This window comes from Manis pentadactyla, chromosome 8 (assembly GCF_030020395.1).
Source record: "Manis pentadactyla isolate mManPen7 chromosome 8, mManPen7.hap1, whole genome shotgun sequence".
NCBI lineage: Eukaryota > Metazoa > Chordata > Mammalia > Pholidota > Manidae > Manis > Manis pentadactyla.
The window spans coordinates 72264877-72290511 of NC_080026.1; the positions used below are offsets into that span (position 1 = coordinate 72264877).

Sequence of the window (25635 nt, forward strand, 5' to 3'; positions counted from 1 at the left end):
TGATTAGATCTCCGACTGGAATTCATTCCTGAGTTCTTGAATATCTTTCCATACCTCCATTAGCATGTTAATTATTTTTATTTTGAACTCCCTTTCAGGTAGAGTCATGAGGTCCATGTCATTTAAATCTTTCTCGGGAGTTGTATTAATAATTTTGCTCTGTACCAGGTTCCTTTGGCATTTTGTATTTGTATATGGTGCCCTCTAGTGCCTAGAAGCTCTATCTCTGGAGCTGCCAAGCCCCTGAAGCCATGTCAGGGGTCTCAGGGGAGTGGGATTGGTGCCTGGGGGGAGGAAAGAACTGTTTCCTGCTTCCCAGCTGCTAAGCCTGTCTCCACTGCCTGAACCAGTGGGCCAAGCACACAGGTATAAGCTTTTATCCCAGAGCAGCTGGATATGGATCCCTGCTTTCCACAAGCAGCTGGAATCTCATTCTCTCCAGGAATTCTGCCTGTCTTAGCTTTCCAACCCTGTAATCATGAGAGTATCCTGAAAGCACCATGAAATGTAGGTTTGTGCTCCCAGAGCAGATCTCCAGAGTTAGGTGTTCAGTAGTCCCAGGCCTACACTCCCTCCCCACTCCATTTCTCTTCCTTCTTTAGGTGAGCTGGGGTAGGTGAAAGTCTTGGGTCCTGCTGGGCGACAGTTTTGGTATGTTACCCTGTTTCGTGAGGTCTGTTCTTTTCTCCAGGTGTAGGCAGTCTGGCACAGTCTTCTTTCCTGTTGCTCTCTCAGGGTTAGTTTTATTAATTATATTTTCATATTATATGCAGTTTTAGGAGGAAGCCTCTCACCTCTCACGACATCATCTTTTCAGCTGTTGTTTTATGTAGATATGTTTTATCATGTTGAGTAAATTCCTTTCTATTTGTAGTTTACTGAGGGTTTTTAATCATGGATGGGTGTTGGATTTTGTCATATGCTTTTTCTACCTATTGATACAATCATGTGATTTTTCCTTTGACCCTATTGATATAATGGATTACATTAATTGATTTTTTAATATTGACCCAGCCTTTCACACCTGGGTTATTTTTTCCTATATTTTTACCAATTTTATAGCTATTTATGCTGAGAGGATAATTCTAGACTCTGTTACAAACTCATGGCCAGAAGTGAAATCCTCATAATATATTCTTAATTGTTATGTCACCTCTTTAAAGTTTTGCCATTTGACTACCTGGGGGCTGAAAAGAAAATTTTCTTTTGTTCCCATTGCAACTCAGGGCACTTTGAACTGGCAAGAGTAAAGTTCTGATAGAATAACTTTAAATGGCCTATACAAAACTTTTTAACAGAAACACTGTATAATTAAAACTGTTAGGTATTCACTGGATCCTTTAACTACAATTCTTCATTATGCTTGAAATAAGTTCTAATATAGTGTTTATCCTGGATGCGCATATTCCAGATACTGCTTCCATTAGAGGTCTCTACTCTTTACCCTCATATGAATTAGAGGCTCACTCAACCCAAACCACCTTGTCCCATGGATGATGAAGCTTACAAGTGGCTTTCATAAATGTCCATTATGCCCATCCATGAGTAATGTGAGATGTATATCAGAGTCTCTACTTCAACTTTATCAAAGATGTAATAAGTTCCTAAAGGGATTCAAATCATAACCACACATACTTGATAACTATACTCAGATATCTCAGGCTCATTTCTCTTTATATATGTTAGAATTTATTTTTGTAAACCACCACAAAAGAATCATAGGGATTAGATCAAGTCAAAATTCTGGGTAGTTTGATGATATATTTCCCCAAGTTACATTGATGAGAGATTTTGCTACCTGGACTTTTTTGCATGATAGCTTGCTCTCAGTTCTTTTATTTGGTTTTTCATGCCTGAGTGACACTGGCCTGACTAACTGTCATTTTACAAATTGCAAGATTTTCTTTTGCGTTTTCATACTGTCTATAGGGAAGAATCCTAAGTCAGACACTACCGTCCTCAAAGAACTTAATAGGCCCAAAGGGACTGAATCAAACTGAACCACACTATCACTTTCACTGTTCCCATACACAATGTGCATGAAATTTTTTTATTTCAAACTTCCCCCAATCCCAGATAATTTAGGAGACAACCATATTACAACGTACACTACTGTCAACCTTTGTCCCAGAAAGGAGACAAACAAGTTTAAATGCTAAGAAGTCAGGATGTAAGCTTTCCTAATAGTTCACAAAGAAAAATAAAAAAAAGCTCTCAAAGACACCACAGTGTAATTATGTAAAATACAACAATGGCCAAATATATTACCCAAAACATAGAATGAATGAATAAGGCAAGAAAAAATAAAAATTATATTTATGATCCTTCCAGTCATTCGATGGTAGGTATATATAATAGTAGGTGGCAGAAGAATATGAGAAAGAGAAGGTATTAAAGTATTCTTTTTTTATCTTCTTTGGCAAAAGTAAGCTTCCTCTCACCTTTATGGGAAAAAGAAAAAGAACTGAATTCATCTCTTCTACTCTGAAATGTTTCTTCAATTTTTCAATATCTTTCAAATTATATAATTGTCTATATAGCTCTCCATGAGTGGGCAAAAGACCTTTTGAGACTGAATAAAATAAAAATATCCTTGTTGTATGAAAATACTTGGGAATTAAGAGAACACGTCTCTTTCTTTAAATGAATAAATTGATTCTCACTGGTAAGCTCTTAAAGGGTCCATGTGCATGAATCCAAATAACACAATTTTTCTGTTAAATCTGGATTTTTAAATTAATGTGCTGAAAAAAATCTTAGAATGAATGCCTATATTTTTAAGAGGCCTCTAAGAGCATCAACAATCGATCAATCCAAATGGCCATGTAGCTTAAGCATCAAAACAATTTCCCACTCCAGGAATTTTGATGAATTCCAGAAGCATGTAAGATAATTAGAAGGTACTAATTCTAATACAAAAGGATCAACAAGGACGGGAAAGAGTGTTAGGAACCAGGACAGAAGAGGAGGAATTATTGGAAATAAGTCAATAGAAGACAACTTTAATGCAAGAAATATAAAGAAATTAACACCGAATAGCAAAGACTAATAATAAAGCTACCCATCCCAGCAGCTGTTCTCTGCTCTTTACAGAGTGGAAGACAAATATGGAAGTCAAATAATTCCAGCATGGCAATGCAAATTAGTTTCATTGTTGGTATAGTCACAAAATCAGAAAGGCTAAGAATCTAACTACTAGTATAAATGGGTATACCATAAAATGACTAACAAGGCATAAAATAATCACTATTGTAAAACTTAATAAAATACATACAAATACAACTTGTTCTCACCATATTTAAGTTCTTCCGGTTATATCAAGACATCATAAACAAGATATCATGGCAAATCTTACCAAAAATTTTTAGTGGACACACCTTTGAACCCACAAATCTTTTAAATGATGAATTAGGTAAAAAAATCTTTGTTGCCAGCAAAAATCTGTAAAATAAATTTACTTTATTCATATTTGGAAGACCAAAACAATGTCAAGAAATGCTGTGGTGAGTTCACTATGCTTACAACCAAATGTATTATCTCACAGTAGTTTAAAACATTTAAATTAAGGCCATATTGGGGGCAGCCTGTAGAGATGATTTGGCAGCTGGATTTTCTTTCACAATGATATGTCCAAAGGTGTCATAAATAAAATCCTATCCCTTTATAGAAACAAAGGCAAGAATCCAGGGTAAAGGTAACCAAATATCCAATTCATACATGTGGCCGTGCAAACATAGTCAAGACATTTATTTTGAAAGCACAGAATCATGGTCACTTTGAGTTATCAACCACATAAAGGAAAGGAATAACATACCTTGATCACTGGCTTCCACTTGTATGCCATTTTAAGTAAAGGGTTTTTTGAGTATTGAATGGAAAAAACTGGTGCTAAGGCAAAAAATATTTTGATTCTTTGAGCTATCTTTGGCATTGTGGAAAATGTTATGAAAGCTGAAAGAAAATAAAATATAAATCAGCTATTCTCAAGTAATTACTAACATATAAGAAATGATACCATGGCAAATAAAAGTTCAATAGGCTCTGAACAATTAATTTACTCATTCATTTCTTAAGTTCACTTAACAAACGATTGTTAATTACTCAGTATGAAAGATGCATACTGGTCACAACATAATGCTGATTATTAGGATTGAGAAGAAATATATAGATGATAAACAATGATAATTCAGCAATCATCCTTGTACACAACAATTAAAAATTCAGAAATAATACTGAACATTTGTATAACTGGTGAAGGTGGAAATGAGGTAAGTTAATTTTTCAGATAGATGAGTTTTATACTTTAGGTGAGAGACTCAATAAATGTTAAATTGTAATGTTTCAAATACATTTTAGAACTTTCTTGCCTTCTGGTACAGAGGATATTAAACAGAAATTTATATTTTATTGAGAGTTTGGAGTCACTAATATGACAAATAGTAGTTTTTCACTTTTTGACATCCTATTAAACTATGTATTTGCACATCTCTTTTTTTTTTTTTTTTTCGTTTGCTAAAGGGTATGTTAAGAATCTTACTTCTTAACTTCCTGGATTTTTAAAAATGCAATTCTGGCTTTAAGGTAAGATCTTCCTGTCTTTATTATGCTGTTTATAGGTGAGCCTTTTAGCAGGCTAGAGTAAATCTTACAATGACATGATCTAATTGACACAATGAAGACAAGGGCCATGCTCAAATACTTTTCTTCCGGGGAATATTCAAACATTCAAGGCCAAGTTGCTCCTGACCTTTTGAGCTTTAACTGATTAACTCTGAATCTTTTCTGGCTTTCATTTTAACTGGATAACTGAATCCTTTCTAGGGGGCTTTACTCACCATATTCTCTTTCCACCCTGCTCATATCTATTTTCCTGCCTAACACAGGCACGTCTAATCAGAGAAACTTTGGTATCAAAATAATGAGATAACATCAGAAAGGGAATATGTGTGTCATGACAAAACATCTCCCCAAGAGCGAAATTTGTGGAATCTTACAGATCTGTGTGGCTTTCGCTAAATCACTTCCTATTTACAAAACCAAATATAAGAGGTTTACAAACTGTCCCCTAAAAGGTCCTAGCATGCTACATATGCTTTAATGAAATTTAATTAGGTAATAATACCTGAGCACAGCAATGAAGGGTGTTAAGAATTTTCACCCTCTTCAGCCATTCAGGTCCCCTTTCTGCAACCAATAACACCAATTTTTTCTGCTGCCTTGGCAAGACAGAAAGAAACATATATTCTAAAAAGAATAAACTTGCTCATACCAAATTTTAACATGAAACTACTAATGTTCATCCTAGGCCTGTGCTCCTGCAGCTCACAATCTAATCTGCACATCTCTATTTTATTGGTTGTTTTTTTACCCTGGATTCTGAGAAGCCAAATAACTGAAGAATTATGCATCATATTATGAGTCAATAAGCTCTGACACATCACCCATTTTTTTCTTACTTAATAATTTTCTGAGATTCCTGTTCCCAGATAATTGAATATCTGGCAAGACTAAAAGTTGCATGTAGTTAATTCACATCAGAGTAAAGAGCTACGAAAAGTGGAATTAGATTTACTCAACAAATCTTTCTAGTAGGGAATGAATTATTCCTATAAGAAATGATACACAGCCTAGACAAGACTCTTATAAAATATTGGCTTCTCTTATAAAATGGCCTTTTCTACTTGCAAAGTATAAAGAATAAGAGTAAACAGGTTTACAACACCATGTAAGGGAATTATGCTAGGTCTTGGGGAATTTTTCTCTGAAAGTAAAGTTCCTAGACAGAAGCATTAGTGCTGTGAAGAGATGAAAATTCTTTTCCAGTCATCTTTAAATACAGGAAGGCTTTCCTCATTTTTGTGCATTTCTTAATCACTCTTAAACATTAAAGCACAAATAGCATTTTCAAGTCTCTCACTTACAAAACCCTAGGCTACATTATTTTTAAAAAATACAAAATTTATATTTGTGGAACAGCTGATAATTATGATCTTACTTTGATTTTAAGATGGCTATCCACCTTCTATACAATGGGAAACAATCAAAACCACAAACCTTATTTTTACAAACAATTCTTTGTGACTAGAGAAGACTACATGGACTCAAAGCAGCATGTAAGTTTTCAGGGCACTGACTATTCTATGCTTATCTCACAATTCTGCCTTATTTTACTGAGAGGTCTTTAAGCTTACCTATATCCTTAGAAAGTATATTTACAAACTTTAAAAAGTAATTAAGGAATATTAGCAACAATCTTTCTTTCTATACCAATAGTAGTGACCTGTGAATGGCCTACATAAAATATTTCCTCTTGTCCAGTTTGCTTCACAGTGAAATCAATAGAGGCTGGAAGGTCATATTTAGCCATCTCGTCAAAACTACAAAAGAAAAAGGAAAATAAACATGCAATTCTACTAATGCTATATTAACATTTGAAGATAATGGATAGGTAAATAAATAAAAGCAATTTTCAACTCTGTTTGGGTATTGAAAGGTAGTTGTGGTATGATTTACCTACTGAGTAGAGACTCTGTGAAAACATAAAGTCAAGGAAAAAAAATAGCCACAAACAGCGTTATAAGGAGGGTGTTTGTATATTCTAAATACCGTGAGGCTAAATATATAGGTTACAGAGTGAAAGAACAGCTAAAGAAAGAGTAGGTTTAGTCAATAAAAGTTATTGCTGAAAAGTGAAAAGCAAGTATAAAATAACATAAACACTCTAATTTTTAAGACAAAATGTACATAAATTTTGATGGTCTACTGAAAGCTCTGAGCTGAGAAAAGACACTTTATATTTTATTTCACTCATAAAGAAAAAAATGTTCAATACATGTAAGCTAAAATGAATCATTACTTGATTTTTATTTGTACCTGAAAGCCCAAAATTCCCTGGAATTTGTTTTTTGGTATAAGTGTTTCCTGGACCAGGTAGTTCCTCTGCTGTTTCCCATCTACAGGTCATATCCAGTATCTGCCAGAAGGAAGCCCAGGCTGTTGTTGGAAAGATTGGAAATCCAGATACTGGCAGATGTAAACAAACCATGTTGCAAGTAAACAACAATTCTCTGAGCTACAAAAAAAACAGCAAAGAAATTCCTTTTTAAGTTTGTAGTATCTACATGAATATCTCACCTGAAATTCAATCTTTTTATAAATGACAGTTTGAAGATTTTTAAAAATTGTATAAATAGGGTAGCTATTAATGTTTAGTCCCACTGTATGTCAGAGCTGTTTAACACAGTCCACTAATGAATTTCTTTCAAATGAACAAGTGGACAATTAGGTGATGTCCCACTTAAATATATAAGTTTTAAAGGATATAGAATATTCAACTATCTAATAGTGATTTGGGCACTCATATAAATTATAAATAAATATAAAATATTATATATGATTTTCTACTTTTTCATTTCACAAAATAATTGTATAATAATCACATTCTTCACAGCCATATTCAATATAGATGTTATCACTAGAACCACTGTGTTAGTCATCCATCAGAGTTCTCAGAGCCCTAATTTATATACTACCAAGGTTTCTGAGAAATAGCACTTTTTGAATAATGTAAGGTGTGCTCATTATTAACTTTGTGTGAAGCCCTAAGTTGCCATTCACACATAATCCACATCATTGTCATGTATTGTAGCAATGCTGTTGGTGCCCAGCACTGATTCAACTAACTAGGCTGATCCTATTTTCCAGTTGTTTTTTTAGTTGCTAACTGTACACAGTTGCTCCTTCTCAGGAGAAGCACTCTTGGAGGTACTGGATAAATGGCAGCTCCCACATTAGGGGAGAAAGGAGAGGACCTACACTTGGACCAACTAACACAAAGGTACAAAAAGCTGACTCCCTTGCTTCAAGGTCCGACCCGTCCTCATGCACTTCCTGTTCCACATCTCTGCAAGTGGCCAGGCTGAAGCTAGACTCTGGTTGAGAGCACACGTTTGCTTCTCTCTGCTTCCCCCATTACTGCTTCTAAGACTCCCTCATTAAATCATGTGCACTTAAATCTCCATCACAGGCTCTGCTTTTAGGGAACTTGAGCTAAAAGTTACTACCAAGGGGAATAAAGAGGCACAAAATCTCAATCATAGTATGAATTAGGCATGGTGATGAACGCACAGCATAGAGGATATAGTCAATAATTCAGTAACATCTTTCTGTGTTGACAGTAAGTACACAATGGAGGGCGGTGGTTGCATTTAATAATGTAGGTAACTGTCAAATCAGTATGTAGTATACTTGAAACCAATATCATATTGTATATCAAATATACTTCAATTTTAAAAAATTAAAAGAAGAGATACTGCCAAAAATGATAAAGGAAGCAGACATTTAAAGATGGCATTCCCAATTTAAAAATGGGCAGAGGACCTGAATAAACAGTTCTCTGAAGAAGAAATTCAGATGGCCAACAAACACATGAAAAGATGCTCCACATCACTAATCATCAGGGAAATGCAAACCAAAACCACAATGAAATAGCACCTTGCACCAGTTAGAATGGCCACTGCCTGAAAGACAAAAAATAACAAGTGTTGGTGAGGATGTGGAGAAGTGGGAACCTCCTACACTATTGGCAGAAATGGTAATTGATACAACCACTATGGAAAGCAGTATGAAGGTTCCTCAGAAAACTAAAAATAGAAATACTATTTGACCAAGCAATTTCACTTCTAGGAATTTACTCAAAGAAAACAAAATCCCTGATTTGAAAAGATACATGCACCTTATGTTTATCACACCATTATTTATTTTACAATAGCCAAGATATGAAAACAATCTAAGTGCCTATTAATAGATGAATGGATACAGTGGTAATATACATAATGCAATATTATTCAGCAATTAAAAAGAGAGAAATCCAGCCATTTGCAATGATGTGGGTGGATCTAGAGGGTGCTATGCTCAGTGAAATAAACCAGATGAAGAATGACAAATACCATATGATTTCATTTATTTGTGGAATATAAAAACAAAGCAAAACCGAAGGAACAAAATAGCACTAGACTCACAGACACTGAGCAGTGACTGGTGGTTACCATGGGAAGGGGGAGGGAACAAAAGGGCACAAAAATTCTCAATGATAATATAAGTTGGTCAAGGGGATAGTAATACAGCATGGAGAATATAATCAATGATTCTGTAGCATCTTTCTATGTTGACAGATATTAACCACAGTAGAAGGGTTGAGGTTTTAATAATATGGGTAGTTGTTGAACCACAGTGCTGTATACTTTAAAACAATGTAAGATTGTATGTCAATGATACTTCAGTTTAAAAAATTAAATTAAAAATAAAAAGAGGGTAATAGCTACTAAAGTTGTCAATACAGAATCCACATTTAAGAACTGGAAGAAAATGTAAGAAACAATACTCTCAATATATAAATGAAGAATCAAAGGCCAAAGTTAAGAAACAATCTACTCAAGGTCATACGGCTCGGTAGTTGGTAGCAGAGCCATGGTTAGATTTGACATTGCACTCAGCTGCTCTAATAATTCCAAGACAGTGTCTATCACATGGGACAGCACATACAATCCATAAAAGAAAAAAAGTGATGGGATTATGGGGTTGGACTACTTGCTGGTTGGCTGGCAAGGAGGATTATTGTAGGTGAGTACAAAAAAACCTTTCGTGCTGTGGCACTCCAATGGCTGAAATAGCCTCATTTCCTGTTACAATACAGGAAAAGGATGACTGGCTTGTATAGATCCTTACAGTTAAGAGGTACAGGGGAAATATACTTATCAGGTCTGGGGAATTGGGTAGATGTTACTGAGTGTCAATGATGTTCTAAAAAGAAAATTACAGACTCAGGGCGATCAATCACAGCTCAAAGTGTGAAAGTCATAAGACCTCTTTGGTAGCATCTGACACCCCCCTCTTCTGTAGCCAAATTGAGATGAAAAGTCAATGGTCAGAACCTAATTCTACGAACAGTAGAACTGCAGGAAGACTGAATTCTCAGAACTGGGAAGAACCCCATGTCATATTCAGGGCCTTGATGGGGAAATAGTGTTAAAGCCAGAAGCCAGAGATAAGTGAAAGGACAGAGTAGATTCAAACTACAGATAGCCCCTGCTAATGGGAAAATCCCTAGTAAGAAGAGTAAAACCATCTAGAGAAATTCCACAAGCTAGAGTCTAATTGGGCATACTCTTGGGGTGTCTTGAGGTGACTTTTCTTCATTATAAAGTCATTAAAATAATTCTGCACTGCAGTTTAGCTCTTCTTAGTGAGCATGGAGAATTCTAAGAGCATAAAAATTAGCTTATGCTAGCTCATCAATAAACATTTGTTTGCATAAGACTACTGTTCTTAAAAACCCTGCGCAAACCCCCTTAAAAAAAAACTCTCCCTGAATATTTGAGGCCTGTCTGACATTAAGTCAGGGCCCACTCTATTACACAGTGTAATAAACCTGCTTGCTTTTTTAATTTCCTTGACTTTAGTTTGACTCTGTTCAGCTTCTCTGTCATCAAACCAAACTCCTTCCTAACAGTAGGTCTCTGAGACTTGAGATGAGCATATCCAGGTCAAACTTCAGAAACTTGCATCCCAGATTTACCTGAACTCACTGGGAATACAGAGATGACCCACTCCTCTTTGTTAGAGGATAATGCTGCCCTGGCTTTATGTATCTTTCAGAACAAAGTGTCCCCATCTCAAGATCCACTTCAAACCCTTCCTGGATTCTCAATCAGTAACTATTGTGGAGTTCTCACATGGCTTAATTGAAGAAGGATTGGGCTTGCTGAGGAGAGAAGAGATTATACACTAATGGAGCTACAAAATCTGGCTAATAGCAGAAACTGGGAGAGTACACCTAGGTGTTGGATCAAATGGGACCATACACATGCACACAGGCCTGGATGAGGGAGAATTTGTCCTTATGGGACTATTTTCCTATGACACAGGATTTAACACACTGGCATGGTTTCAGAGGTCAGTATTGATACTCTGCTCAGATTTCTTTGAAGCTTAGAAAATTCCAGAACTGCAAGAACAGATTATGGTGGAAAGAATAAAAGGTTTTGGATATAGATATGCTTAATCTATAAATATGATCAGAAAATCCCCCAGTTGTAATGTGCTTTGAGAAAGCTTGGAGAATATTCTATTTACTAAGTTGAAAAAAATATACTGGTGAGGACAGCAGCAGAATTTGGAAGCTCAGAAGTAGGGAACTTCTGATTTCATTTTGGTTATATAGTAATATGGAAGAAGTACCACTTCCACTTTTATAATGAACTAAGTTCAAATGCAAGACTTTAAAAAAAACTCATCAGAGAGCTGATATCACAGGGCAAAAATCTTGCCCAAAATTTGAAGAGAGACAGGTTCTTGCAGGGAGACAGAAATAAGCACTCCCTGATGAGGGAGACACAATCAGAATAGTTCAGATAGAATAACTGGAGAATTAGTGAAGGCCAGGTATAGGCTCCAAGAAGAGAGTGAAGCCTCTGGGTGCAGGGCAAACTGGGGAAGTCCATACCCTCCTGCAAGCTCTTTCCCATGAACCTCACAGAAAAGATTGGAAAGAGTTTTCTGAAAGTGTCCATTGTGGCACAGACCTGTAAGAGGAAACAGCAGTTATGCAGGAGGGGCAATCAACTCTCCTCTGATCCTTCCCCTGATCTGCCCTCCAGAACTGCACTTAATCTGTGTGTGGGGTAGGGGAGCAAACAGTACACAGGATGCACTAACCAACTAGATGCATAGGATGACTCAACCAATAGTTGTCATCCAGATGCTGTTTTCAGCCAGCCCTGGGCTGTGCAATGGGCTCACAAAAAGCAGTAGCCATGATGGCAGAGATATGGGCTGCACACTGGCCCATCATTATGGGACCGCTTGACAAGGCAGATCTGTCTGCTGCCAGGGAAGTAGGTCTGACCTAACAGCAAAAGAGCTTTCACCATGGTACTATCTCTCTAGGAGACCAAACCAGTCGCTTGGAGACAAGCTGGGTGCCGGAGTCCAGCTCCAGCGGGGGTGGGGTGGGGGGTGTGTGTGAAGCCCAAAAGGATGAGACGGAGTCGGTGTACGGAGAGACAGGACACAGAATCAGATGGAGGTGGTCTCTCAACAAAGTGTCGATGACAGCTTTATTTATACCATTTTGCACAAGGATATGATTATTTTTTATTTTTCTGATGATTAATTAGTATAGGCAGTTGGTTAATAAATATAGGCAAGCTTTTTTTCTTTCTTTTCCTTTCTAATCTATTCATGGTTGGTCAAGTGTTAGACAGGTAATTGTTTTTCTCTTCCTTGACTGAAACTTTTCCTATCAACATGTACTTTATTGTGTTTTATGTTTCTATGCAATGCAGTTTTTAAGTAGTGCATGTGACCATAGGAGCGTGCAGTATGTAGCAGCGACTATGGAGTCTATCAGCTCAGGGTGAAATACAGGTCACCTAGTGCCACAGTTAGCTAGGATTCTTTCCCACAAAAATATTCTTAGAGGCTTTAATAAATTTATAATCAATCTAAAATCATAAACTCATATCTTCACCTTATACCCCTTTATAGGGCACAGTAGGCAGCAAACTAAATTTCTCCTTTTTATCTACATTTCTCTTTCTTCTGTGTGGATACCAGAATCTCCCTAACATAGGCTACACAGGTCTCCATGACTCCACTACTGCAGGGACTAAACAAGTTCTTACATGGTGAACAATGCAAGGGCATTCATATCATAGAAACTGTTTCTGTTTTAACTACAAACCTTAAACTATAAACAATCACGCCAAATATAATGTATGATTATTCATTTGATTTTTATACTTTATGTGAATCTAATAAAATGTTAATGTAGTAGGTAAATGCAAGATATAGATAGAAAGCATGATTTAGAACTGTAAGAAGGCAGGTGTAGATGATCAGGTTTGTGCCTACAGACCAGGTCTTAATCCAAGCTGAACAAGGGCAACAAAACATCCACAGGTGTAGAAGATTTCTCTCAAAACTGGGGGTTGAGGTTCTAAGCCTCACCTCTGCTGGCCCCCTTTTTCTCACCTGAGGACCCCCCTGCAACTGTGCCTGTCTTAGGTTGTTCCGCCCTTGAGGAATCTTACCCATCTCTGGCTAACCAGCCATCTTATGGGGCCATACAGGGAGATGTAAAGCTGGTAAGTGATAGAGAAGTAATATTCTTCAAAAAGGTTAGTTTTTCACTTCTTTGCAGATTTATGCTCCGTGGCTTCTATGCCCAGCACTTGTTTTGAGGTATCTTTACTTCCTGGAAAATTATGGTACTTGGTAATTTCACGTATGAGGCACAAATTCTAGTAAAGGGCTGTAATTAGGAAAGAAGAAAAACAAACTATAGAATTAGTAGAGGGAAGAAAACATGAAATGATTAATTGTCAACAGGGTTATTCTATTCAATATTCTCTCATAACTTGATTTCTAGAAAACTTTCCATCACTAGTTTCACTAGCATTGTAAACAAGGGGCGCATTCTCAGTGGAAATAGGGTGGTGAATGTTTGACTAACAGCAGGTTTCGGTACTTTATGGTAAGATCGCCATTTGGCCCCTGCGTGTTCTATTCTTCAGGAGCACTGTCCTAAAAAGCTTTTGGGAAGTTTATGTTCTCATCTTTTCTGTGCTGCAAAGGTTAGCTTAGTCTTTGGCAACCATGCAAGTAAAAACAAAGCCAATAGTATAATGGAAAATAACAAAATCAAGGTGGGTAATAGAGGGAGCCAGCTGCGATGGCCCCTGCCTTACGGGGGTCTTCTTCCAGCCTGAGCTTCGCTCCACAGCTTGAGTAGCATGGCTCCCGGCAGCTGGGTAAATCAGACCTTTTCTCTCCTGGAAAGGTCAACTAGCCATTATGACTAGGATTGATATACATGTCTGCTTTGATTTGCCTTTCCTTCCACACAGTACCACAGCCAGTACCACCATACAAGACTCCATGGAGAGTCTAATCAACCCACATAGAACCCCTCATAACATCACCTCGAATCAAGGGATACATACTTCAGGTCAAAGAAGGTGCACTCACTGCCACATGGCCATGGAAGGCCACTGGTCCTACCACATAACAACCACCAAGAGGCTGCCAGTCTGGGAGAGCAATGACACATCACCATGAAGGCTCAGGGGAGATGCCAAATGGGACACAGTAAACAACTTAATAACTTAAAGTAGTGATTGCTCCTGGTTGATTTGGGCTCCTCACATTAGAAGACTGGGAGGCAAGGAAAGGAATTACTATTCTGATAGGAGTAACTGGCCCTGAACATCATGAAGCAGTAGGACTGCTGATAAATAATGAAGACAGGGAAAAATATATTTGGTATTCAGATGATCCACTGGGGCATCTTTTGTTACTCCCATGTCTTGTTTTAACTGTACATGTATGAGTACAGCAGCTATGACCTGTTATGGACATATACCCATTAGGGATAAGGGTTCAGCTTACCACATCAGGGAATATTACGGAGAAGGAAGAGAATCTACAGCTGTGGGTAGTCGAGATGGGAATGGATGAGAAGTACAGTTACGGTGTTAGGATCAGCTATAATAGCAGATGTTGTAATTTGCCTCACTAACCTTCCCCTTGTAGATTTCCCAGAAATTCTGACCTGCCAGAATCCTGGAAAAGGTGTACCTGGATGAAATAAAATTAACATGAAAAACAAGTGGATGCTGAGTGGAGCAATGGGTGCACTGTATTAGATTATTTTGGTGCTCTATCTAGATTTCCTTTACTAAGCAGGTGCACCATTCTTCTAGCTGTTAACATTGCTTTCAGAGGGTTCACTATTACTTCTTCCTCTGTAGAAATGCCCCCAGGCAAATGGGAATTCCTCACCCAGGGGATTACACTTCTTTCTATGGGTAACCTTCAGGCAATGATTAACTGACACGGGAAGGCAAAAAGCTAGCTCCCTAACTTCAGGATGAGGCCACCTCTGTAGTACAATTTCACAGATCTATGAGCTCCTCTGAGATCCTATTGCAGTTAGACTTGGCTGAGTCATATGCTTCCTTAGCTCCTTCCCTGCCCTACCCCGATTTCCAGTAACTTTCTTCTGACAGTATTCCATCAATAAAACACATGCACCTGAACCTGTCTCAGGCTCTGCTTCTATAGAACTCTAAGCCACTTACTGTATTTTAAAATTATCTCTAAATCCTTTATTACAGTATTTGCAAAATTGGTCATACCCTGAGGAATGAGCATAATAATTATGTTAAATCTAAGTTTACATTTTCTGCCTAGTAAATGTGACCTTATAAGGATCCAAAATTACATTGATTGATGTTTCCATTTAATGTGTCTTCTCTGAAATGCACTCTAATGTTAAAAATGAGAGCTTGAGTGGATATCCTATCAGAAAATCTAAAGAGAAAAGAAGAAAAAAACCTGGCTTTTGAGCAATTAGATAAATAAGCAAAAGTAATGTTACATGTTATGCTAGTAAGTGTCAGATGTAGGATTATAAACCTAGTGACAAATTCTAGCTCCCAACCCCTTTTGTTTTTGTGGCTCACTCTTCTAATAGTAATGTACTTATTTTTGGACTAAAGAGCCATGAGGCTGCTACTAACTTGATGTCTTTGCTTTACTAGAGGGAAGAACCATAAAGACAAGGAAGGAACTATTTACAAGCCATTCTTAAAACCTACAGAATAATATGATTGTGTTTTAGAGCATTTCTAACTCCTTGTTAAGCAAAGAAAATTCTAGACAATCAACATGTATGTGTAAAGTGATACACAGAGAAAACATGGGAGAAACAACTTGTGTTTCACCATACTTTAAAACTATTCAGTGAACAGGAAGCCACTGGAGAATTAGACTTTTCTTGACACATGTAGAGATATATGAGAAGTTAACTATTCACTTAATATTCAGATCTTTTTTTTGTCCTTAACTCACTGAAAAGAAATGGGAAAATTAAGAACTTCAGGTCCCAGATAGTCACCAATTTATCTTGAAATGAATATTACCTGAATTGTTACCATTGTTTGCCTTCCCATAAGGAATTCTATAAAGGCCAAGGATATAACCATCTTCAGTTACAATATCATATGCTTCATCTGGGTAGCCCCAGTAGGAAATAATTTGGCTCTAGATAAAGAAAAAGCAAAGCTTTCAGAATAAGATTGTTAGTTAATTAATATAACCTAATTAATCTAACCTATCAATGTAATAATGCACTTTTGTATTCTCTATCAACCTCTGTCCTATTTTTATTTTCATTAATTCACTGATACATTTAATAATAAATAGTTTTATAGAACACCTACTAAGCATCAGTTTTATACACTAGGGATTCATGAATAAAAGTAAAACCCTCCACCCTCAAGGAGATATCTCAAGAACTAACCCATTAATGCTTTTGTAACTATTAATCACTCATACTTTTACCTACTCACCCATAAAAAATTAAAATATATTTACCCATAAATGACTGCATGTCTATGTATATAGCTAAGCTTGTATGTGAAATTTGTATGTATGTTCATATATAAAACAGATAATTTATAAGTCCTCCAAGAAGATATGGATATATTTCCATATATTTTCATCACAGAAACAGAATAAGGCTGAAGGAGAAACTGAGCTATAGAATAGTAGGTGTGGAATATTTAGTTGACCCATATCAAAATATAATGCAGAGATATAAATTTGTAGATCTGTTAAAAACCAAAAATTCAAAAGTAGCATTCCTTATTATTTTAGCAACTTATTCCTTACCAACTTACAGTATTTATATTTGCTTCAGGGTTCACAGATCTTCAATATTGAAAGGCACCGTGAGTAGTTCTAAGAATTAGGATGAAGGACATCACTTTGAAAAGGTACCACATTTGGGATCTATATTTAAAAGGAGATGTTAATACTATTAAAATTGTACCAAGTAATACCATTTGACTATTTAAATAGTTCTGTGAGGTGGGGAATATTACCATTTTCAGATAAGAAACTGAACCTCTGAAAAATTAACTAAATTGTCTAAGAACACATACACAATATGTATAATTGGCAGTCAGGATTCAGAGTCAGGCCTGCTTCACTCCAAAATCCAAGCTTTCCAACTACCTATTTTGTAGCATAAATTCCTTTTGAAGTCTCCATTATAGTATTATTTAGCCTGATTCTGAGAGATTTATCATATACTACAAGTTAATTGATACCTGAATTAATAGTGTAATAATACTCTTACAAGATTAACATTTATTTCAAGTATGTCTAAAGGTTATTGGGTTTGGGGGAGGGAAGGGAGGCAGGTGGGTAGATTAAGAAGCTTGGATAACTTAATTATCATTCAGTCTTGCCGAGTTTGGCTTTCATTTACAGAGAAGTGAGTTTTGAGTACTAAATTCTGGGAAGCCGTGACACTTAAGTTCTTTCTAAAAGAAGAAACCAGGGAACCACAGAGACCATCACTGAATTCTCTCCCCAAAAGCTTATAGATCTTAAAAGTCTTGTTCGATAAACCAGCCACTATGCCTGAGAGGATTTTATGCAGAGTTTATAAAACCCCTACTCCACCACTCACAAGCCCAGGGACTTAAAGCAAGTTACTTAAAATCTCTGAGCATCAGTTTCACTACTTATAAAATGTGAATAATACCTACTTCCCACAGTTGCTATAAAAGTTAAATTTGATAAATACGATATGATGCTTTTTTAGTATACCAGTTACACAGCCAACATTTAATCTATATTAGACTTCCTCAGTTAACAAAACAAACTACTTACTAGCAATTTAGGAAAATAATTTATACGCAAATATTTGATATGTCTTTCTCACATATTTGGCTAGTCTCCAGTGCAACATTTTAATAGCTTGCCAAAAATTATGTGGGTCTAAAAGTTTCAAACTGCATTCTTAAAAAATATTTTCCAATTTAAAGCTTTAGTTTCTGGAAACTGGACTTCTCTCCTTTTGGTCTAGGTTTGTATTGTAATTGGTACAATTTTTTTGTGCTTTTCACTGAAAGTTAAAATTTCACTGAAAGTGAAAAGCAAATTTCAAAATGGCATTTCCAAGTTTTTCTGCCAAAGGCAGAGTACACTGCTAATTTAAGCACATAAGAAAAAAAATTGACATTTGTACTCACAGCCTAGATATTCCTCCTTGGCTATGTTTTTGGAACTACTAGTCAGGCAGCAAGGTTACTTACTTATCTTGGATAGTTTCATGCAAACAGGATGGAAAGGGCTATTTCCTCTTGTCTGTATTAACTGGATTTGCATCTTACTATACATACACTGCTTGTTTCCTAGCAGAGATTTTAAAGTACTTACATTATATTTAGAACAAGCACATGGCTTATTATCCAAAATGAGACACTTTTGAAAACGAAATATTAAGAATTAACTTAGAAAACATGCATAAATTGGACTGTCCTTGGCAAATAGAACTCATGGCCACACAATTTATATCCTTATTTCCCCAAATTTTGATATTTTTATCCTAAGAAAATACAGATGAACCTTTGGCATACAGTTGTTGTTAAGTCCTAACAACCACCAATGGGATATGTTTAAACTAAATTAAGTAATTCATTTTATTTGCTGTTTACAGTAACTTACCAAGTGTACAAAGCAACTAATGAAAAAGATCATTAATCTGTATCTGTGCTGTTCAATATGTGGCCACTGAGCACTTGAAATATGGCCAGTTGAGGAAATGAAATTTTAATTTTATTTAAATTGTTTTAATTTATTAACTAAAACAGCATAGAATGTTTTTCTATTAAACAAAACTTTCTTATTTTAACAAGACTATATTTCACTTGAATTGCTGCATTACAAAAGATATTGTGCTATTGTAATGAGCATATTGGGCACGTGTATTTTGCAATATTACATCTAAATACACCACCAATCTAGTCAGTGTCACTGGATTTCATTGTTTGGATAATATATTGTGTTCACTGATATAACCTGTAATGTGTTTAGCATTTTATACAGACAACATGAGTTACAGAGACAGTCATATAAATCATAGTTGGTATTTCAATTGAAATATTTATTTTAGTTATTTTTCTAACTTATAAATTAAGTGTGGACAATTTCTTAAATTAAACAGTATCACATTACTGATGCAAAATTGAGTGGAGTTGCAGAAGCTAGTATTACAACCAGGTCAATAAATGAAAAAATAAGACTGGAAAAAGCCATGTCCCTATTTTCATAATGAATAGCAATTGCAACTTGCCATGCAGACCAAAATGAAAAGCCTTTTATTCTTGTAATAAAAAAAAATTAAAGACGATACAATAAACAATGTTGAGACATTTTCAACAAAATTACACAGTGAATTTGAAAAGGACTTTCTAACAGAAGTCAGAAACTATCAACAAAAATGTTTAAAACAAGAATTTAATGTCCAACAAACATTTCTGAAGCAATTTCAACAAAATCTAAACCTATAAATTTAGACCACTGTAAGATGCCTTGCACACACACACATACACAAATCTTCAGAAGGTGAATGCTGAACAAAAATTAGTACACTTGTGGAAATTTTGTTATAGAATTATAGGAAAAGCCTGAAAATGAAATTTTACTAATTTAAGATCTTCAATTAAGCCACCAAACAATTGCTTATATAATACAGAAATTTTCTAAGAATATAAAAATCAATTGATTCAAAATTTGGAAGATTTCAAATACTTTTCTTTAGTTTTAGATGATGTGAAATATAAGACTGCAATTAATACTTGGTATATTTTGTATGAGATGGCTTTACAAAGAAATGTCAATCTGTGGCTTGTAAAAAAATCTGAAAAAAAATCAAACTCACAGTGCAGATATTTTTTAAATCTTTTACATTTTATAAGGAATTTCAGCTAGATATGAGGAAGTTATTTTCTATCACAATGGAGAGTGCTCCAGCTATCTAATTTCAGGAATCTAGATTTATTGAAATTTCTTCCATACTTTTAATTTTGAAAAATGTATTGGTAATTCTATCACATGTATTCCTGAACAAGTTTTAATTGAGTACAATGTTCATCATTTTTAAGTGTATAGTTTGGCAGTGTTAAGTATATTTACATTGTTGTGCAACCAATGTCCAGAAATTTTTCACGACCATTAAACAACTCCCCATTCTGTTCCTATAAACTTGATTACTCCACTTACCTTACTGAAGTGGAATCATATAGTATTTGCCTTTTTGTGACTGGCTTTTTTCACTAAACTTAAATGTCTTCAAGGTTCATTCATGTTGTAGCACACATCAGAACTTCCTTACTTTTAAAGGATGGATAATATTCCACTGTATGTACATACCATCTTTTGTTTCTCCATTCCTCTGTTAATGGACAGTGGGTTGATTTCACCTTTTGACCATTGTGAATAATGTTGCTATGAACATAGGTGTACAAATATCTGTTTGAGTCTCTGCTTTCACTTCTTTTATATACATCCAGAAGTGGACACATAATCAGGCAAATAAAAGCTCAAGAGAATTCATTACAGGCTGATATGCTCAACTTAAAACACGAATATTTCTTTAGACTGAAAGCAAATTACACAAAATGGAAATTCAGATCTACAGGAAGGAATAAAGAACACTGGAAATGGTAGAAATGTAGGTAGATATTCCAACTGTTTTTCTCCCTTAATATTTTTCACATACTCAAACATAGCTTTCATGTTCCCCCAAAGTCTTCACTAAGCTAGAAATTTCCATCCTCTTTACCTGCTCACATATTTCAAGTCTGCTTCTCATCCTGGTCTCTTTTCTCTGGAATGGTACCAGTTTCTGAATGACCCTCTCAAAATCTGCTATCCAGCACTGAACATAGTAGTTTAGATGTGGTCCAGCCAGTCCAAACAGTGTGGGACTATCACCTCTGTTGTTCTGCACACTATAATTCATTTATCATAGCTGAGGTTCTTTGCTCTAGTATAGTTAACTCATAATAAGCTTAGGGTTAACGAAAATTCTAAGCTCTTTTCCTGATTCTGTAAAATTATTTTCTAAATACAAGGGTAAAATTTTGAATACCTTTGTTCACTTTTCTTCTGGTTAAATTTGTCTCAGTGACTGCCTATTGAAATCTTTAAAATATTGATTTTAAATAGCCTCATGGGGCTATTCTTCATTTTATGCCCTCCAAAACCTGTTAGATATGCCATCAATGATTATCCAAGTTGATAATAACACAGTTAAGTAAGGACAGAGATGTGAATCACACAAGTAGATATTCTTTGCTGATTGGCATGGTATTTCATATTGTTACAGTCACATTATACATAAAAATGCACTCTCTAAGATATTTAATATTGAAATCACCCAACTGAAATATCACCATTCAGCTTATCTTACTTTAAGCATTGTCCTCGAAAGGCTTGTAAACCTTCTAAGCAAACAGTTAGTGATCTCAGTCTCTGATTCTGGTTGCCAGGGATACTTTCCTGAATGTGACAATATTTCTGCCCTCTTGGTGCTTAAATTCTAGTAGGAGAAAGACAATACGAAATAAATGAATAAACAGGCAAAAAAGCAAGATAACTTCTAAAAGTGATAAAGTGATACAAAGAAAATAAAACGTTAGTGGATAGAGAGTCAGTGGGTAGCCATTCTTTAGGTCAAATGTTAAAGGCCTTGTTTCAGGTGACTTTTAAGCTGGACTTGAATGGTCAGAAGGAGAGAGCCTTGCAAAGATCAGGAACACAAAAGGAGAGAAAAGGTCACAGTGACTAGGAAGAGTTAAATATCAGTAAATCTGTCCCAGCTATTTTCAATCCTACTCTCTGTAGGTCATCTAGTCATTCCCAAAGATACGCTGGTACCAGTAGCCAACTGTGGATCCACAACCCTATGGTTACAGCTCTGGACTAATATAACCCTTCCTGGAAGTTGGAGTGGCTATCCCAATCATAAACATTAAGATAATGAGAAGTCATAAGCCACCATGGCTACCTCTCTTCAGTGGTTCATAAGAATCCAAAATTCTGGATAACTTTTTGTTGGTCATAGAGGAGAAGAAAAAGATAGTGAAAAATTAATGCAATTTACAACTCCTGGAAACACAAGTCAAAATATATGTTCTATATTTAAGAACAGCATAAGCAAAGGGTTAGCACTGCCATGAACAAGTGGAAAATCTGATGTGTTTGGGGAACATACAATAAATCAACTTGGCCATAGCACAGGTCATATAAAGGTTACCAAGATAATAAACATATGGGTTGGGGAACTCCTATCACTGAATTCTTTAAATGCCAAGCAGTTGAACTTCACACTGTATGAAATTGAGAACTACTGAAAGTTTTTTGAGGATAATAGTGACCCATCTAGATGCTTGGTGCAGAATACAGACTAGGAGTAGGGGGACCTATTAGAAAGCTATTGTAAAATTCAGGTAAGAACTAGATATTGCTTGAACTTAAGTAAAAATTAATTTGTTGGTGAGTACTTTTCAAAACGCTAAATGTCCACCATTGACAAGAATGTAGTAAAACTAGCACTTTAGTACCATTGCTGGTGGAAGTAGAATTTGGACTTTTCTAGTGTACAGTTGCATGGGATTGGATTTAAGAGAGAGAAGAGGTCAAAAACACCAGAGAACTGATAGATATTAGGGATGAGAAAAAAGAAGCTATTGAAGAGGACTATGATGTTTAGGCCTGATTGTGCAAGATAAGACTGTTAACAAGAAGTGAGGAAGCAGGAGCAGATAATGGAAAAGGGGGTACATACTCAAAGACCATGAGGATCTGCCCTGGCCTTATCATTGAGATACTGTGTAACTTTGGACAAATTCAATTAAACTTGGCGTCTATATTTACGTATGTAAAATGGTGGTGATAGGGGTAGTTGAAATAGATTACCTCAAATGCCCTTCCCAGCTAGACATCTGAGATTCTAGAAGTGACTGTGAATCACATTATTTGTTAATTTCACAGAAATTTCTGACACTATAAACAGCTTTAAGGCAGAGACTTATTACTTATTCTGTTATTCACTTTACTTTGTTTTTAACTAACAAGTAAATGGTTATAAATATATGGTCTTTATAAAATGGTTAAAATTAATGAAGTACGTCTTCCTTTCATATTTCTCTAATACTGCATATGTATTTGTGTCTCTGTGCGTGTGTGTGTGTTTACAAGAATATGGAATTTTATTAGTTTTGTAGCCTGTTTTTCAGCATTATGGGATAATTAACTTTTTATATGTACTTATACATTCAAAAACATGTTTATAGATGTATGGATTAATAGAATCAATCTTCTATTGATTTGTATACTTCAATGTTTCTATAACATTGAGGTAACCAAAAGTTTACATAAATGTTAATGTACATCTGTAGATTATTTTCTTAAAAGCTTAGATTTGGAATGTCTCATTTAAAAGGCACATCTTTAAGACTTTTGATATATTATCAAATTGACAAGTAACTTGTCACACTTCCACTGATAACACATTAAGGTGCATTTTACTATGTTCTTGCCAAATGCAAGCAAGAAAATGTTTTCTAACATTTTCAAAAGTAATTACCCCAAAAAGAAAAATGGTATTACATTTTAATTTGTATTTGAATATAGAAAAGTTAAACATTCTTATATGTTTATCAGACTGTATTTCTTTCTATTCAAGAATTCTATTCAATCTGTGAAGATTTTCCTTTTGGGTATTGGCATTTAATGTTTTTAAGATTTTATACAAGGGTATTAAATGTTTATCTTGAATACATGTTCCAAAAGTCTGTTCACTATTTGTACTTAGTAACATACACGTTGTAAATTATGTATACATTTTTTGTTCAGTTCCATCTTTTATTTTTATGCTTAGAAATGTCTTCTTAGCCTATATATGTTCACCTATATTTTCTTCAAGTTTTTTAAACTTTTATTAGATATACACAATATTAATCCATCACTAATTTGATACCTGGTTATTTATGTAGACATAATGTAAAATTTCTGATTTTTAAATGTTTTCATTATTATTTGCTACTAATGTCAATTTTCTTATTAGTTCTCAGAGCTATTCAGTTTCTCTAGAGTTCTCCAGGTAATAATTTATTTACAATTCAGTATAACTTAATTCTTTATTTTTAAATAGTTCAGACTTCAGTTTTTTGTTGTTTCATTGAGAATTTTCAGGACAATGTTAGGTAGGAAAAAAAACGGTGGTAATGGCATGAAATCTTATCTTGTTCGTCTTTGCATCCATTAGAACATTTAGAATGTGATCTGATATAAAATTTAGTATTTATTGGAGGGATGAGTTACCTAAGGTTTCCTGGTCAACCAAATAAATATCTTTAACCTCCACAAATTTGGAATACAGGACATTATTGTCCCCCATTTCAGGATGGACAAATTGAGGTTGATAAAGGTTACATAACACAGATAAAGCCAGAGAGCTAGTTTAAGAAAACGCTTTCCTTGATTCCAAAATCTTTTTCTAGTATGTGAACAGTGGCCATGAAGGTACTGGAAGGAAGCTTGTTCTGGAGTTAGACTTGGAATATTAAGACAGAAAAGGTCCCAATAGACTTAGACAGTTACCCTAGCAGTTAGGTTCGGCTGGGCCTCCGCTGTAGTCAGTGTCAGCCCTGTGGCGAGGCGGCTCTCACACTCTAACCTACACGATTTCCAGGCTCTTCCGGGCCAGAGGTGACAGCTCGTCTGACGGCTTCAGCGTCTTTGGAGTCCAGCTCTGTATCCTTAAACCGCGGTTTCAACGCTGACCGGCCACGCAGCTCGGGTCGCCTCCTCTGCCCCCTGCAGGCAGGCTCGGGTACTGCTCAGGAGCCCGGCGGGGCCTGGAGCGCGGAGCGCGGAGGCGCCCCAGGCCGCCGTTCCACCAGCTGCCGGCCCCCAGCCTGGCCGCGGAGACGCAGGGCCATGGCGCGGGTGCTGATCGTGGGCGCCGGGCTCACAGGAAGCCTGTGCGCTGCGCTGCTGAGGAAGGAGACGTACGGCCCTCTGCACCTCTCTGTGTGGGACAAGGCTGAGGACTCAGGTGGGTCTCTAACCGCCGAAATCGGGAAAAAAACCCAGCTTGGCCCCGGCTCCTGAGGTGGCGTGAGTCCCACTCGGCTAAGTCTGTGAGTAAAATCTAGCGGCTGGGTTCCCAGCCGGGCCTGGCAGCGGCATGCGCAGTAGGCGCCGCGTCACGTGACCGGGGGTTTCCGTTGCCGAGTGAGGCCTGATCCCTATTAGGTGGGGGGTCGACCCCGGCCGTTCTGGGGCCCTGCGGGAGCACCGCGTACACTTTGGAGGAGGCCCAGCGGGCTGGGAGGACACCTGGTCAAAGTCTGCAAAGCTTGGGCCTATCGCCAATAAGTGAATTTTCATCTTGGCCTCCAGATTATGAGGATCCGAAGACCCCACTGACCAAGGCCTTACAAAAGTCTAGTTTACAGTTATGTTATTCTCATGAAACCTGGCAGCAAGAGTGATAGCCTGAATGAATAAATCAGAAAGGGATTCACTCTGACATTTCACCCATTATTTTGTTTTATCTTATCCATTCATTCATTTTAATTAAATTGGTAAAGGTATGCAGCAGGCACAGTGCTGAACACTGCTGCGTTATTCCTGTGTCCTTTTTAAAAAATTGGAGAACAGATTGTCTCTGTTAACTACTTCCTGACTAGATGACAAAGCCTTCAACCG

At 36.3% G+C, this 25635-nt stretch overlaps 1 protein-coding gene and 1 pseudogene across 3 annotated transcripts in view; one reads left to right on the top strand and one right to left on the bottom strand.

Annotated features, from left to right (window-relative positions):
* Positions 1–2081: 2081 nt before the first annotated feature.
* On the bottom strand, positions 2082–24863 carry LOC118931510 (lipase member J-like; annotated as a pseudogene).
* RNLS (renalase, FAD dependent amine oxidase) overlaps positions 24828–25635 on the top strand; it is a 274300-nt gene continuing 273492 nt past the window's right edge. For all 3 annotated transcript variants that reach the window (XR_005032408.2, XM_036924054.2, XM_036924057.2), the window contains exon 1: positions 24828–24979. Coding sequence is in view for 2 of the 3 variants with exons in the window: in XM_036924054.2 (XP_036779949.2) it covers positions 24862–24979 (118 nt within the window). In the remaining variant the exon portion in view is untranslated. The remainder of the gene's footprint in view (positions 24980–25635) is intronic.